The sequence below is a fragment of the Pagrus pagrus genome (genome assembly GCF_965226575.1).
Source record: "Pagrus pagrus genome assembly, chromosome: 19".
Taxonomy (NCBI): domain Eukaryota; kingdom Metazoa; phylum Chordata; class Actinopteri; order Spariformes; family Sparidae; genus Pagrus; species Pagrus pagrus.
The window spans coordinates 16,589,591-16,605,385 of record NC_140203.1 but is presented as its reverse complement, the minus strand read 5'-3'; the positions used below and the strand labels follow the sequence as shown (position 1 = coordinate 16,605,385).

Sequence of the window (15,795 nt, the reverse complement as noted above, 5' to 3'; positions counted from 1 at the left end):
TCGAAATATACACAGTCCACTTGGTTTTTGCACTAACCATGGAACATCTCAACTCAAATATATCTGTGTCTATATTTAAACTGTAGGTAAATATATCAGCAAGAATAAATCTGAACGCTATGTAGTGAGGTCTGCGTAACGACGTCACCAGAATGAGCTTGGATCGACGAAGGAAGTCGTCCAGCGGTGAGGAAAACAAAAGGCTCCGTGAATTATAATCTTGATCAAAGCAATATGGAATCACAATCTATCCATATTCATTACAAAAGATACAACAAAACCGATACTGCATCTGATAATGGCAGGGAATGCTTCTGAACTGGAGGCTGACAACGATGAATTTATGGAGATGCATGAGCAGCGTGGGAGGGCAGGTAAGAGATTTAAGCTAATGGCGTTAAGGAAAATGGTGTTGAGAAGCGCTTAACTTTCTGTCATACGTGGAGACATTAATAGGCCTCAGCTCCCACAGCTCAGTGAGCCCTCTCCTTCGTGTACTGGATGGTATTCGCCTGTCTACCTGTTTACAGCCTAGGCTGCCATTCATCTTACCTGTCGACATTCATGCGAGCCATTCATTTGTCTCCTTGTCAACATCCCATGGGGCCATTCATCTGGAAACCTAACTCTCTATCTACACTACATCCCAGGGTACTCTTTACCTGTCTGCTGAGATAGACGCCGGGCTGTCAGTCACCCGTCTGACTACAGTATCTATATAGCGAGTGTCAGTCTTTGCCCTGGGTTGAGTCTTTCAGGCAACTCCTCCTGTCATGCTGAATTTAAATGGTGACTCTTTCTGTAGGATTGGTGGCCCTCTACCATAAAGGTTACATTATCGATCATGGTTACCAACCTTAAGTTAAAGATAACATTTTGATTAGTAGGTCTTCTAGAGTTTAAACAATCAATCAATGTGTCAATCAAAATAAATTTGAACTGATTATTTTAAAAAGCAAAAATGTCAAACGTTTGCTGGTTCGATCTGCTACTTTTCTCTGGCATTTATGATAGTAAATGAAGAGTACTTGGGTTTTGGACTGATGGCTGGACAATAGAGGAAGTCTGAAGACGTCATTTTGGGCTCTTGGAAATTGTGCATTTTCCACTTTTTGTTGCGTTTTATTGACTAAACGATGAACCAATTAATCATGAAAATAATTGGTAGATTTTTAATAGTGAAAATAATTGGTAGATTTTTAATAGTGAAAATAATTGTTAGTTGCAACAAAATCCATATATTGGTACATAACTGTAAAACCACATCCTGTTTTTGGTTACCATAAACCAGAGCCCAGTTTGCTGTTTCACCTTTTCTTCAGTCTTAATGCTAAGCTAAGCTAAACTAACTGCAAGCTGCAGCTTAATATTTAGCAGACATGAGAATGGGACTGATATTTTCAAGTTATTTGACTATGCAACTTTTTGGGGGCCTATAAACAAACAGAGACTGAGTTCTTGATACGAAGAATAGGAGTTAACCAAAAACCAACGTTGAGCTTTAGATGTACTTTAAAGTAATATGTTTACAATTGTATGTGTAAACATGAGAGACAGCCAGTCCTACAGTTCAACAACGCCCCTTTAAAGTAAACATGTACATTGACGATTTACATGATATTTCCCCAGTGACCTGTCTACATCCCACCATGTCATTCATTATTGCTGTAAACTTCTTCTACAAGAAAAAAAGTAATTTTGTTGGGTGCTGTTTGAATATTGTTGTATATCATGCGAACATATTTCTGAACAGTCCCGAGCAACTATCGTCCTTGCAAAAATGAGACAGTTAAGCCATTCAAGAGGAAACTAAGGGATAGAACTTCAGGTTCTGTGTCACTCAAGTTGTAACGCACGGTACTAGTATTGTTACTACCTCCGCCAAGGAGCGTATGCTTTCACCTGTGTCTGTTTGCTTGTTGGTTGGTTGGTTTGTAGGCAGGATTACACAAAAACTATTGACCGCAGTAACTTTTGGTGCGGATCCAGAATTTTTTTTCACTGTCTTTAATATTGCAAGATAGGGAGGTTTTTGTTAATTTCTCAGGGAATAATGCATGGATCTTGATCAAAAGGAGGCTTATTTAGATGGCTGGTATCTATGAGTGAGTACAGTTTGATGCGGATCCAAGATCTGGGGATCTTGAAATATGTTGAAGCAGTAATGGGTGTAATTGAGAGTGATACAGGGCTATCGAGACTTGATTGAATTAAAGGGTACTGTTGGGCCTTGGCGGGGGTATGCGCTCTACAGAGTGCCATTCTAGTTGTCAGTGGATTGATGGCTACATGATATATTCTAGTATGATAATATGATTATGAATGTATGTTTGTATGTATGTACTACCCATACTGCAAGGCGCTTTAGATGACCATCAAATGGCATGTGAAATAAATAACAGCAAAATAATAGCAAAAACATACCAATTGATATTTATATGAACAAAATGTTCCAGTTTGTATTTAGACTGTCATAGTGTCCACTGGCCCTCCACCAAAGAGTCTCTTGATGAGTGAGTCTCTTCTTGTCCTGGGCTTGGTCATCATAGCAGTTCAGAGCGGAGGGCCAGCGAGAGCGTCCAGAGAGGTGGCAGCAGCCACATGGGAGACGGGGAGGGGCGGGCGCCTAAAGGCGAGGCGGTGTCCGAGGTGCAGGAGCAAACCTCGTATCCGTTCTCTGCGTGGTCCGGTTGCTGGTGCACGTTGCCTTTCGTCTCCGTGCTTTTGGGCTCCGCGTCCGGAGAGTCCGACTGCATCTCGGTGCACAGAAGCCAGTCTTTAGCAATGAGGCGGGGGTAACCTGCCTCCACCTCCATGTCACTGCCAGGCACTCGCCAGTACTCCTTCCCCTTGAAGAAATAGGACGAGCCTTCAGAGGGAGAGAGGGCAAAGAGAGAAAAAAATAATAACTTCTCACTTTTGTGTTTGCCAAGGATGCAAATTAGGTTTCAAAATACAGCAAACAGAAAATATTAGCAGGATTATTGAGAAAGACAAATGTATATCTAAAAATATTTGTTCTTTTGCTGCTTCTTCCCCTACAGTATTGTCCGTGTCAGCATACTTCTTATCCATCTCTTAAACCTGTGATTTCTCACTCACTATTCACAGTGAGTTGTCACTCCATCTCCATCTCTCTGTTTTCTCTTCTTCCTGGGCTTGTGGATGCAGCCTAAAGGCAAATACGGACTTTGAAGTGGCTCCAGTTTCCCAGCCCAAAGGTGTGCTGTATGTGAATCTGTGTTCTTGCATATACACTTACACATAATTGTATTTCTTTTCATAGAATTGGGGATTTGGTTGTGACTATCCCTGTTTTCTTTTTTTTATTCGGTCTTTTTCCTTTTTTTTTGGCTTGTTCCTACACACACACACAAAAACACACACACATTAAAGCGCTTGGAGCAGGACCTCTGAAGCTGGCGGTAGCTCAGACACAACACAGACCTCTTAACACCTGACAGGGAAAAGAGGCTTCCACACATTCAGCTGGGACTTGCTGCAGGGGAGAGAGGTGATGTTGCTTCACTCCCATGGAGAGTGGCCTGAAATAAGGACTGAGTACCTCCTGCTAATTAGTTGTTTTCGTGCCAGTTTTGAACACCTACAAGTGTGTTATCAAAGCCTAATCTGTACAGCCAAATGGTGGAGGCATTCATTAAAGGGGATTTGCTTGGTAGAAGCTGCCAAAATAAATGCAAGTTAAAGCAAACATCGCTAATCCCTTTGGGAAGGTGATATATACTCAGCATCTGACCTATTGTGATTGCTTAGGAACAGCAGGCAACCTTTCTCCAGCACCTGGGGACAACTCCGGATAAGGTCCTTGTCTAGTCAAAGGAAATGTCAGGACCAAGCCAGTAAAAAAAATGTTATGCTCCTTTTCTTAGACAAAACAAATTCAATATACAATATAATCTCGAAACGGTTCGGTCTGAAATTGAATTACCCTTTAAATTTTGATTTACACCACAACAGATTTATATTTGACTCTTTCAGCCCCAGGCCCAAAACTGTATTTTTGTCCATAAGCTTCAAATATTCCTTTTCAGGTTATTATGATGGCAATTAAGTCTTAAGCGAAATTTCATTAATGAGAATTCCAACGGATTTATTTCAGTCATGACAGAACAGTAGCACAACTAACAAGTGAATCTATGAGGTACTGCTAACACAGGATTTTTGGACCATGACAGGTCAGAGCGAGCGGGTTAGCATGCTAACTTCAGTAGATATCTTTGCAACACAAAACATAGACATCATAATTTCCAAATTGATATTTCTTCACATTCTGTCAATAATTTTAGCAATTTTTTTGAATGATTCAACTCAAATTCTTACATATTGCCCCTTTAAAGAGAATGGGAACAACCAAACTTTAATGGCTTGGATTGCCAAAACAACAGGCAAGGAGTGGAACAACCAAGAAGGCTCATTTGCTCACAGTATCAGAGTTGTGATATGTTTATATGTTGACTGATAGCAAGATCAACGCCAACACCAGCCACTTCCTGTGCAAGTCTCAATCAATGGACCTTATTCATTGAGTCCTTCTCACTGATAGGGTTAAACTGTTTGTTTTTTTTAAATCTGCAACAAGCAGCTCTATAAGTCTCTCTGTTGGCCAGTTGGTCTACAAACATTTTTCCACACTTCACACAGCCACAGTTTTGCCCCCCTGAGGATGAAATTTGGTATGGAGCTCAAGGCTCAATGCCATTTCTAATTTTTACCCCAACCCTCAGAAACAAAGGGGAAGTGGTTGAAATCTGCCATTATGAAATTAAACAACCCTTCAAGACCCTTGTACATCATCAGTTGTCAACAATGGTGTTTATGTAAATAGACACAGCTGGATATTCCAGTATGTCAGCTTCAGCTGTGGTGATTTCTCTATCCTGGGATTGTCACAATGCCATTTGCCATTTATCTGGTGGAGATAGAAAAGCATGGATGCTCTCAGTTCATTCACACCTTCACGCTATCAAGTCATCAAATAAAAAGAAGTGTTTGTGTGCATGTGAATGCATGCCTGTTTCATAAATGTGAACATTATGGCCTGTTAAAAACGGTCAGTTCACAAAAATCAGTTTGTCCCCAGATGATAAGGCTGTAATGATTCTTTTTTTATTATTTTATTCTCAAAGTAATGAAAATCATCATGTTCATTACTGTTAATATCTTTCAAGACTTTTAATGTATGACAGCTGCGCTTCTAATTTATTTCATACTTCATTTGTGATTCATTAAGTCTACAATTATCCTCCACATCGTCCTATGCGGCACATTCATTAAATCAAGTTCTGAAACAAGCCCTCATTTTCAAACCTTTTTGTCCAGGGAATCTAGATCTCAGTGGGCTTATTAATAAAAATGCCAAGTTTTAAGCTACAGACAAAACTGTACATGGTATGTACCCTATCAAAATACATTTAAAAGGAAAACCAGGAAGCTTGAAAGGCAGACATTTCTTTACATGTGGTGAGACACAACTTCTGTTTGTTTTCAGGGACTTCTACTGTATAAATTCGTACAGTTCAGTTGTAAATTTGATTTGTTGTTTTTATTATTACAATTAATTTTCCAGTGCACACTAATAATGACTCCTCATAATCAGTAATGCCATGTTAATTCCACAGATAATTACACAGGGCCCGCCGTGAGCTCACACACACACACACGCACGCACGCGCGCGCGCGCGCGCACACACACACACACACACACACACACACACACACACACACACACACACACACACACACATATTCACTCTCATATATGTGCTTGGGTTTTATCGAAGGCACTAGACATTTTATAGGAGGTAAAAGACCAGGGTGTTTTACAGGCACAGATGCACATTGTCTGTAAAGATTACTGATACGGCAGATTCAGGCATGACGCGCTCCAATAACGATCACATTACAGCACGTCCCCACTGTAAAGCTATAGCTGTACATCCAGAGAAGCAAGACGAGACGAGAAGAGAGTGGAAGGTTAGGAAAAGGTTTAAAAGTAAATTGTTGGATGTAAATATCACCTGTGAATATAACCTTGGGCTTTTTTACGTATGTATTCATCCGTGTCCGTTTGTTTTTTGGTTGGTTTGACAGCAGGAGTACACAAATACTACTGAACAGATTTCTATGAAACTTGGACGAAGGATGGGTCTCGGTTGAAACTGGCCCCATTAACTTTTAATGATGCCAATCCAGGATTTTTTTTGTCACTTTCTTAAATAAGAATCAAGCATATCTAGGTGGCTGATATCTATGATTGAGTACAATTTGATGCGGATCCTAGACCTGGCGATCTTGAATTATGGTTGAGCAGTTATGGGTTGTTAAAATTTATATTGATATAAGGTGATTGGATTAGGCTTGATTGAATTAAAGGGGATTGTTGTGCCCCATTCTTATGATTCATATTACCTCTGAACCTCTAGTAATTTGTAATAATTGCAAAGGTCGTCTGTGACCTTAATTCTGAACAAATCTGCCATGTCCTTAATTTGAAAAGAATCAAATGTCGAACAGCAGTCAAAAGCTGTGCTGTGAGATTGGCTATATTGACATTTAAAACTAGAAGAGTCCAGCAGTTCTGTTTAATTCATTCAAGCTTAATCCAATATCAAACTCGATAGCCCTCTGTCACTCTAAATTTCAACACCCTGGATCCATGCACTATTCCATGTAAAATTCTTCCCGTTATCCAGATCCACACCAAAAAGTTAACAGGGTCTATTCTGGGCAGACACCCATCCTCAACCCAAGTTTCGTTGAAACCCCTTACGTAGTTTTTGTGTGATTCTGCTGACCAACCAAGCAACCAAACAAACAAACAACCAACCAAATTTAAGTACAGCCACAAAGCATCTGTTACTAAATCTAAATTAGCTGCAAATGTGTATTACTGCTTCAACCCATGCAAAAAGTGGGCAAACAGCTCTAATCTATATTGTTAATGTGGCTGCTGAAGAACAGAGGCTCCACTTCTGAAAGGTTGATGCCTTGATCTGGGAGATAATGCAGAGGAAAATACAAACTTTGTCCCACAAAACAGATGTACTGGATTAAACTGCTCTCTTCCAACCACCTCCGCTTGTTAATTAGAAACATCCAACAAAGGCAGGTAAAGCATGTATCATAGCTCTGGGACCTGATATTAATATCTTCTGTGTGTGTCACACACATCATAGGAAATGTAGATCTGTAACTGTATTGCAAATGCCACACAGTGTTGAACAAACCCCGGTAATATTACCATTTTTTTTCCCTTATTCTTGCTCTGCATAAACAAGTCTTACCTCTGACTCAGAGTTAAATACGAAGCAGAGCTGCACTGATCAAAGATTATAACTGGCTGATTTATGCCTCAAAAAGGTCACCGGGGACGGCTGATGATTTTTTCAAGCAACTGTCAATTGCTGGGTCAGTGGTTGACCATATGTCATAAAACCTATGAGCCGATTTTCTGGCATGTCGCAGAGAACAATCCTCGTGTCGTCCATCTGGCACCGACAATTCTTCCCTGACGGGTTTCAGAAATTTCACAGGCTATAATCATATCCTGGACCCAGTTTAATTATATATGAACAGAAGGCAGTATCCATGCTGCCTCAATGAAACACTTCTCCTGTGCGACCACTCAGTGACAAGAGATGAGTAGGACACTCTCAAAAAGAGAGAAGTCTTCTCTGTGGCCACTGAGACACAACTTCAGCTCAAATGCTGCAAGCTGTAGTCTGTGTGAAGATGGTACTCAAACATGGAAGTTTAACAAACACTTCAAGCTCAAAGTGATGAGCACAGACAACCAGGGAGCTGATAAAATGGTGTTATTCTCAGCGAAAAGCTGCAGAGTGAATGGCCAAACTGAGCAGCATGATGAGGAGAAGAGGGTTCAACTAAAAAAAACTACAATTAAAAAAGCTATTTGCAACACTGGCATGCGTTAATGCTAAGACCATATGAATACTCAAATCTCTACTTTATAATTATCATTTTTGTCTTCCACTTAAAACAAAGGATCACATGACTTGCATGATAAAAACAGCGACTGTGAATGCACCTTTCCAGTGTTATTTGGAGCTAAGTGCAGAGTATTTTATGAAATAAAAGCTTGTTTCTAAATGTCCATCTCAGCTTCTTATGTTGTGTATTTCAGTCACAGTCAGCACTCTGACAAATTATGCCAGAGATATCATGTGGTTCAGCCAAACACAGACTGATGCAACCAAACACGACAAACAGCTACAGCACCAAGCTGAAATGATTAGTCTGCGACGTCATTTACTGACCATGGCAGGCCTAATTTTCAGCATATTAGCATTCTCTGATCAACATTGTAATCTGTGCATGTGGAAGTTCAAAGCCAAACTGGAATCATGACTTCCCCATTACATTGCATTGTAAAGATGAGACCACAAATCTTGAAACAGTATTAACTGATTTATTGCAGGGAAAAAAATACATAAGTAATATAGTACTTATAAATATGTAATTATTTATGGATAATTAATATTTTCTTAACATTTCAAAGATGGCACCGCTCCAGTGGCAGCCTGTTGTAGCAGCTTGCACAACATTTTTTATTTTATATTAATCTTATTTCTTTCCTTGTGTTGCTAATACCTGAATTTCCCCTCCGGCAGACTAATAAAGGATTATCTAATCTCATATTTGCAAACAGATGCCTATTTACACACCCAGCAACTTTCCGCAAACTACTTAAAGCAACATTATTAACTTTTTTACCTTAAAATAACAGCTTCAAAATCAGTTTGATGGTATAGTGTCTTATAATAGGGTGAATGGTGTCACTTTGTTTCTGCACTATCCTACCTTTGTGATCCTGTTTACTTCAAGATGCAAGTTTTCAACACATAACATTGTTGTGACGTAATGAGTTTTGTTTGAAGTTAGCACCTACATTACGTCTGACAAATGATTACAGATCTGGGATTTGTATTTACATACATATTTATGGGTTGATTACAGAATTCAAAATAAGTCAACATGCCAATAGATACAATTCAGGAAAGTAAGGTACAACTAAACTAACATGTTCATGTTCAGATCCATGACTACTCAATACTTATGTCAACTACATATCTGTTGAGTTTTGTGACTGACACAGCTGTGATGCTATAATGTTGACAACATCTATCCATAGAAAAACAGACAGACAGAAATATAAACCTAGCAAAGTACCCAAAACTGCTTCTGTGGTAGTTCCTGCTACAATAAGTGTCTCCAGGACCATGGATGTGGGCCAGGGGTGTAAAATAGCTTCCATGCCCCTACTTCTGCCCCCCTTTGCTTGGACCACGCCCACCTTCAAACTCTTCAGCCTTCATTTTGATCTCGAGTACACACTGTAAAATGTTGTGACTGCATGTTTAATGGCTGTGACGCATTTGCACTGTCAAAATCTGTCCACAGACAGACAGGTAGACCTATGAACACCTGGCAAAGTAGGCATAACTGATTCTGTGGTAGTTCCCACAACATAAGTGGTCTTCAGTGCCACATTTTGCCATGATGACACACACACACACACACACACTCACAAGGTGAAAACATCACCAGCCAACTGTTACTTGTGTGAATAGCTCAAATTACTCTCTATTTGCATATTTGCATAGTTCAGTGAGTTTAAATTGATGTTTATGGTGTAGCTACTGGTGTGTGTCTGCAGGAGCCACTGCGATGGTGACTGGAGGTCTGGCTGAGGAGGATGATGGCTGCAGGGCAGTAACTGATGCTGCAGCAGATAGTGTGAGGGCTAATGGACTGAGGTCGTTCACCAGGGGGCAGTCTGTAAAATGCATGGCTGCCCGGTCAGGGTAAAAGGAGCAGTTTCTTTCATCGGCATTGACTCTGGCGTCATTCAGGTCTTTTACAGGAGACAACTACAAGCTGACTGACTGCTCAGTTCTTCAAAGTCATATCACAAGATGGATCTACAGTGTAGAGGTTAATGCAGGAGGAAGGTTCTCAGTTAGACCTCCTTGATTAGATTAGTAATCTTGTCATTCCATTTTAAGAATAATTCAAATAGCGCTCCCACCACGTATCTGACCGACTCACAGAGGCAACATGGATTAATAAGGGGAGACCGGCTTGTGGATTCACTACATCCAACACGTCTCTCCTCTGTGTTTGCGGTGTAAAGGTCAAGGCTGTTGTTGGCAAGCCGAGATCTCAGTCTTACAACCTCTTTCTGGTAGACTGATTCAGTGTGTAATCTGAAAAGTTTGTTGCCTGGAAACTTCAGCATCTTGCATCCAAAAGGTCCCTAAAGGCAAACATACAGCTATAGTGTTCACTTTCCATAACCACAACTCGCTTTCTGTGGGCCACTTATTATTTATGATTGTGTAGGTCTGTAATATAAAAAGTCAGTTGCCTGGAGACTTGAGCTCCTTGTATCCAAAAGATCCCTAAAGTAGAACAAATGGCTGTACTGCTCATTTTTCATGACCACAGCTCACTTTTTATGGGTCAATGACTATTTGTTATTATGTATGGATACACCATACTTGTCAAAAGCCTATATATCTATATAATACCAAATTGGTATGGGATTTGCAAAGCCCAGAACAGGAGGGCTCTGCTGCGGGTGATTAAAACCATCCAGAGCATGATTGGTACCCATCTACTGAGCATCAGGGAGCCCAAAGGATACTAAACAACTCAGTCGGCAGAATAAATGTTGTCCGTGTATATTTCTGCAAACCACGGATATGTTGAAAGTTCCTTTATGTTGCAACTTAACACATTGATGTGCTTATGGTCAAGTTAGGTTTAGACATGTAAACTGTAATTGTCAAGACGTCTCATTATAAATACCCGGTGGTTCAGTGCTTCAAAATGTTGAAATGCTTTCTTGAACAGTGGTCTGTGGCTTGGCAGCCGTCTCGCCTAGCAAGAATCCTCCTCCTACTCATATGGAAGTCAGTTCATGTTATCCGAACATGGTATGACATGTATTGTAGGAATGATAGACATAAAACGTATAAAATCTAACATATGTCTGTGGGTTGCAGAAACATACAGTGCCAACTTTTTGAGTTGCGAGTGGGCTGCACTGAAAGACAACAGCACCGAGCCACAGCTGATCACCCTGCTGCTGTCTGGCAAGCAATACGGAAGCATCCACTGCCCTTCATCCAGACTACAGAGCAGCCTCTTTCCTCAGGCTGTGAGACTCCTCAATTCATCTTCATCTTCACTTCAACATAAAAAAAAGTATGAGTATGATTTTTCCTGATTATTTAATCATCAATTTACGACATTTTTGTTTTGTAAGTGGCAGCAGCAAGCATTGTGTTATAAAAACCTGTGGACAAAATAATAAATAAAAGAGCCAGAATAAATTTGACATATTGCATGTGTGTGTGCAGGTAGTGTATAGTATTCACTCACATCAGATAATGTAAGCAGTTATTTGTTAAGAATGATGACAACAATCATCAGCTTTGAAAAAGCTTCCAAATTTTACTGGAGGTAATGAAATGGATTGGATTTATGCAAAGATAAACTGAGCTAATTGTTTGTGGCCTTTGGAAGTGGCGCTGCCAGCGACTGCTGCCTCACGTCCACTTCTGCCAAATTCAGCACCGACAGTTTGCTTGAGTGTAATTTTCACATAAAATGAATGTTTCCAACTCCACGTTAAGAACACTTGAGTGAAGCATTTATTCCTCGACTTTCCAGTTTCCTTCCTGCCACATAAAACTTTGCAAACCTGTGAGCACTTTTTGAGTAGTTTTCCACTGATGAGGAAAATCTGTTTGTGTTTAAAATCTGGTTCATTTCTAAAACTCATTTAACTTTATAGGTACAGAGCATAAAGATAAAAATGTTCTGAGTGCCTTTCTTTTACTTAATCTTCTTGTGAATTTACCACCCAGCACAGAACCAATGAAGCCAGTTAGCTGAAGTATAAATGAGAAGTAAAGAAAGTGTTGATTTTATGGCTACTCACCATCAGACCACCTCATGGCGTCATCCAGGTTTGGTGGCAGCCCCTTCCAAAGCGTGCTGTCTTTAGGGTAGCCCAGGTCCATATGTCTCAGGTGGTCGTCGTAGCGCCAGTAGTGGTTGTCCTTGAAGAAGTAGGTTTTGTCGTTGTGTAGCCAAACAAAGGCCGCATCCACTCCCTCCGAGGGTAGGCCAAAGTCAGTGATCGGACGAGGATACCCCTCCTCTACGTTATTGTCTTTAAATACCCAGTACTTTAGACCTGAGGAGGGTGGACACAGAAGACACAATTTAAGGGAGAGACCAGCCTTTATCATCTGGAGTGTATCCTTAAAAAATACACCACTGCTAATTGTGCCTGATATGAGGTAGTCAGTCAACTAAACTAAAATAAACTTCAAATCAGATAGAGATAAGTTTACCTTTGAAAAAGACAATCTTGTGGTCCCCTGGCCTCTCGTACACAGCATCCACACTGTCCAGATTGGGTGGAAGGCCCCTCCAAAAGCGATGGATCTGAGCAGGACGCAGAGACACCAGGTGCTTCTCTCGGGTCAGCCGCCAGAAGTACTTTCCTGTGACAGCGAGGAAGTGGTTAGAGCTCGGAACAAGACAAGTCATGTTTAGTTAGAACGCAGTGCACTTTCCCTGCAGTAATGGACCTACTACGCCTTCACATCGAGACAACTATTAAAGTGATTCCTCTTTAAAAGATAATCATTTTCTTACCTTTGGCTACTTTTATCTACCTGTGAAAAGAGTATTAAGAAATACAGCAGCTGGGCTTGTTCTTAAGATTTGAGATGTATCTAATTAGGTATGAGGCAGAAAATTAGCCAATATGAATTATGTACTGTTATGTTTTAAGACATCATTTTCAAGATGACTTTATCTCACATGTTTTGGTGAATGGAATCTCTCTCTATAAATATACCAGCCACTTTGACCATTAAGTCAAAAAGATCCATTCCAAGCTCAGCAGATAACAAGCATACAGCAAAACAGTCTGGGCCCTGCGGGACCATTTTGTTTAGACTGCAGAATATGTGGTGGTGTGTGAGCCTGTGATACGAGCCCTGGGAGCCACACATGGCTTGGCTTTCTATTGATCCTGGAGCCACCGCTCTGTCCCGTGCCCAGCCCCATGTCCCTTACTCTTCCACTTTATCTCCTCTCCATTCACATCCTTCTCCCTCCTCTCTCTCACTGTCACTCTCTATCTACCTGTCTGTCTGTCTGTCTCTCTTGTTTACTTTCTCATTTTAAGCCTGAATACCTTTGAAAAAGAAGGCCTCCCCTCTTATTTGGGCCACGGCATCAAAGTGACTGGTGCATCTGTCGGGGGCATCTCGCGCCAGACTGAAATGGGAAAATGGAGGACGGAGGGAAGAGAAGTTGGAGAAAGAGAAGTTGGAAAAGTTTAAGAGACACTGGCTTGAAATTCATATTTTGAACATTGAGCTTTTGAGGCTATATCATACCTACCTTATTTATACATAAAACATTAATCAGACTCACTTATTCTGAGGTATGCAGTTCACGGACAGACCCAAGCCAGTTAATGCCATTTGCATACAAAATAACCCAACTATGTGATAATTGCACCCACCTGCTGAGGGAGACTGACTGTGTGCATGCGTGTGCATGTGTTTCCTTCAATTAAAAAAGGCTAAACATTAGGTGAAACGCTATCACGCTGACATGCTGAGGTCCCCCAGTGCATTTATCCCTGGGGCTAATAAGTGATTTAAAGCACTGACGTGGTCAGCCTGCCAATGATGAAGCCATTAGCACCACAGGGCTGCCACTGTGAGTGGGTGGCCGCCCTCGTATTATCAACAAAGATCTCCATTCAGAGCTCTATTAACGCGACACCTCTGCCTAGCAGTCGGCATTTGTGACCCATGTCAAACGTAATCCAGTTTTCCATGCATCATGACCTGAAGGGCAAATACTAGTGAAGAAATTCAGATTTGAAATGCCTGTTTAGTTTTGAACTAATGCAAAGTCTGTGTATGTTAATGTGAGCGTATGCATGGAGGCCAGCAAGCATTGGATGTTGTTGTCAGTGTAGTTAGAAACACAGTTTGATCACTCCCGAGGCAAGTTGCCCTCTCTTGATCCTGCTAATTCAAAAGACACATCAGAGTCCAGTTAGCTCACTTGCAAAGCAACCAGGCCCAGTTATGTTTGATAGTAATTAGCATATCACACTTATTAAGGGTAGTACTATGGTAAGGTGATAAAAAAAACAAAACAAATGTGTTGGTCAGTGCATATACATCCAAAAATATATTTAGCTTGATTGTTCTGCTGATGTACATTATAAAACTATCATATATATATATACGAGCCACAGTCGCAGACATATAGAGATAATACTAATAAGACATTTCTTGGTGGGAAGGAGCGGTAGCAGCATGACAGCCTGGTGACTGCTGTGAGGAATCGTGTGAAAAAGCAGACAAAGGACTGAATTCTAAATTCAGGTCATCACTCAAGATTCACTTATGGTTCATGTGCTGTGTACTGCTGCGCATATAGAGCGGGTCTGTTGGTCTGTCAAAGTCTTTGGTCCCAACTGAGATGTCTTTACAGCTACTGTATCCATGGTCCTTACATAAGGATTTCTCATGCTTTTGACATCCCCATCATCTTTCCTTTAGTTCCACCCTCACGTCAAGTTGTTAACATTTTTTAAGGGCGTTTGAACACTTGACACTTAACAAACTGACCTAAACATTGTTTTATATAATTTTTTTTTGTAACACCTGACATTAGATCCACAATTATATCAGTAACAGCTAGACAAAGGGCAGTTTAAAATCAAGTCAAAGTAACACAGTTGAACAGGACAGGTTGTGTCGATGAAGGAGTCCTTGAGTGCTACTGACAGGGCTGCTGGGGTTTGTCTCGCAGAAAAAAATTGGGAATCCAGTCCTAGCGGCTCTGCACTGCAGTATTTAGGGCCAGTTAGTAAGTCTTTTCACTTTTACCTGCCTGTCTGTGTTCATCTATAGGAGACATTTATTACAGCTTCTGCTGCACCATCTGCACCGAGGCAGTGGATAGACAGCTGGACAGAACAGTGGCCTGAGGGAGCATTAAAAAGGAAGAACCACAAGTGTGTGTGTGTTTTCAGAAAAGAAGAGAAAGAAAATTGGAGAGAATGAACAATGTTGTTGTACAGGGTGAAGTGAATTATTTCAGGTATTTGAAAATGAGCATAGTTCTCTGTGTTGCATTAGACGGGCATCAGATCGTCTACTCACAGGAGGGTGGATCTGTTTTCAGGAAGGTCGAGCAGGACCGGAGGTTCAGCCGTCTGGGAGGGGTTGCCTGGTCTGTTTGTGTGGGACACTGAGTCTCTGACACCTGAGTGGAATATGTGATTAAAGATCAAACAAACACACAAAAAACAAGGCAATTCATTGTAGTCGCTTTGCTGCTTTATTTGTTTTATATCAATGTCAACTTGATTCCAATGAGTTTTTGAACTCAGTTAACTTTTGAAGTCTGTCAGCGAAACGAACACTTCAAAGACGTTTGAACTTGGGATCAGCAAAGTTGTGTGAGGTACCTTTTGTCTATTTTCTGTTATTCCAATTAAACACATAATCTATTAATTGAAAAACTGAACAGTAGACATTCTGCTGTTTTCCTTTCATTGTACCAACGCAGCATGAAAAGCTTACTCTCTGTTTCGTCTTAAGTGTCTGCGCTCTTTCTAATTCAGTCCGATTCATCTCTTCCTTACAGCACCGTCCATCAGCATTCTTTCCTGCACTTTAGTCTCGTCTTCGGGATCAT

At 40.8% G+C, this 15,795-nt stretch overlaps 1 protein-coding gene across 1 annotated transcript in view; it reads right to left on the bottom strand.

Moving 5' to 3' along the window:
• Nucleotides 1-15,795, bottom strand: part of LOC311275397 (matrix metalloproteinase-17-like) — an 87,332-nt gene continuing 71,537 nt past the window's right edge. Inside the window, exons 6-10 of the mRNA XM_084383925.1 lie at nucleotides 15,258-15,360; nucleotides 13,262-13,344; nucleotides 12,408-12,560; nucleotides 11,990-12,247; nucleotides 1-2,869 (exon numbers count right to left, since the gene is read on the bottom strand). Coding sequence (XP_084240051.1) covers nucleotides 2,544-2,869; nucleotides 11,990-12,247; nucleotides 12,408-12,560; nucleotides 13,262-13,344; nucleotides 15,258-15,360 — 923 coding nt within the window. The 3' untranslated portion in view covers nucleotides 1-2,543. The remainder of the gene's footprint in view (nucleotides 2,870-11,989; nucleotides 12,248-12,407; nucleotides 12,561-13,261; nucleotides 13,345-15,257; nucleotides 15,361-15,795) is intronic.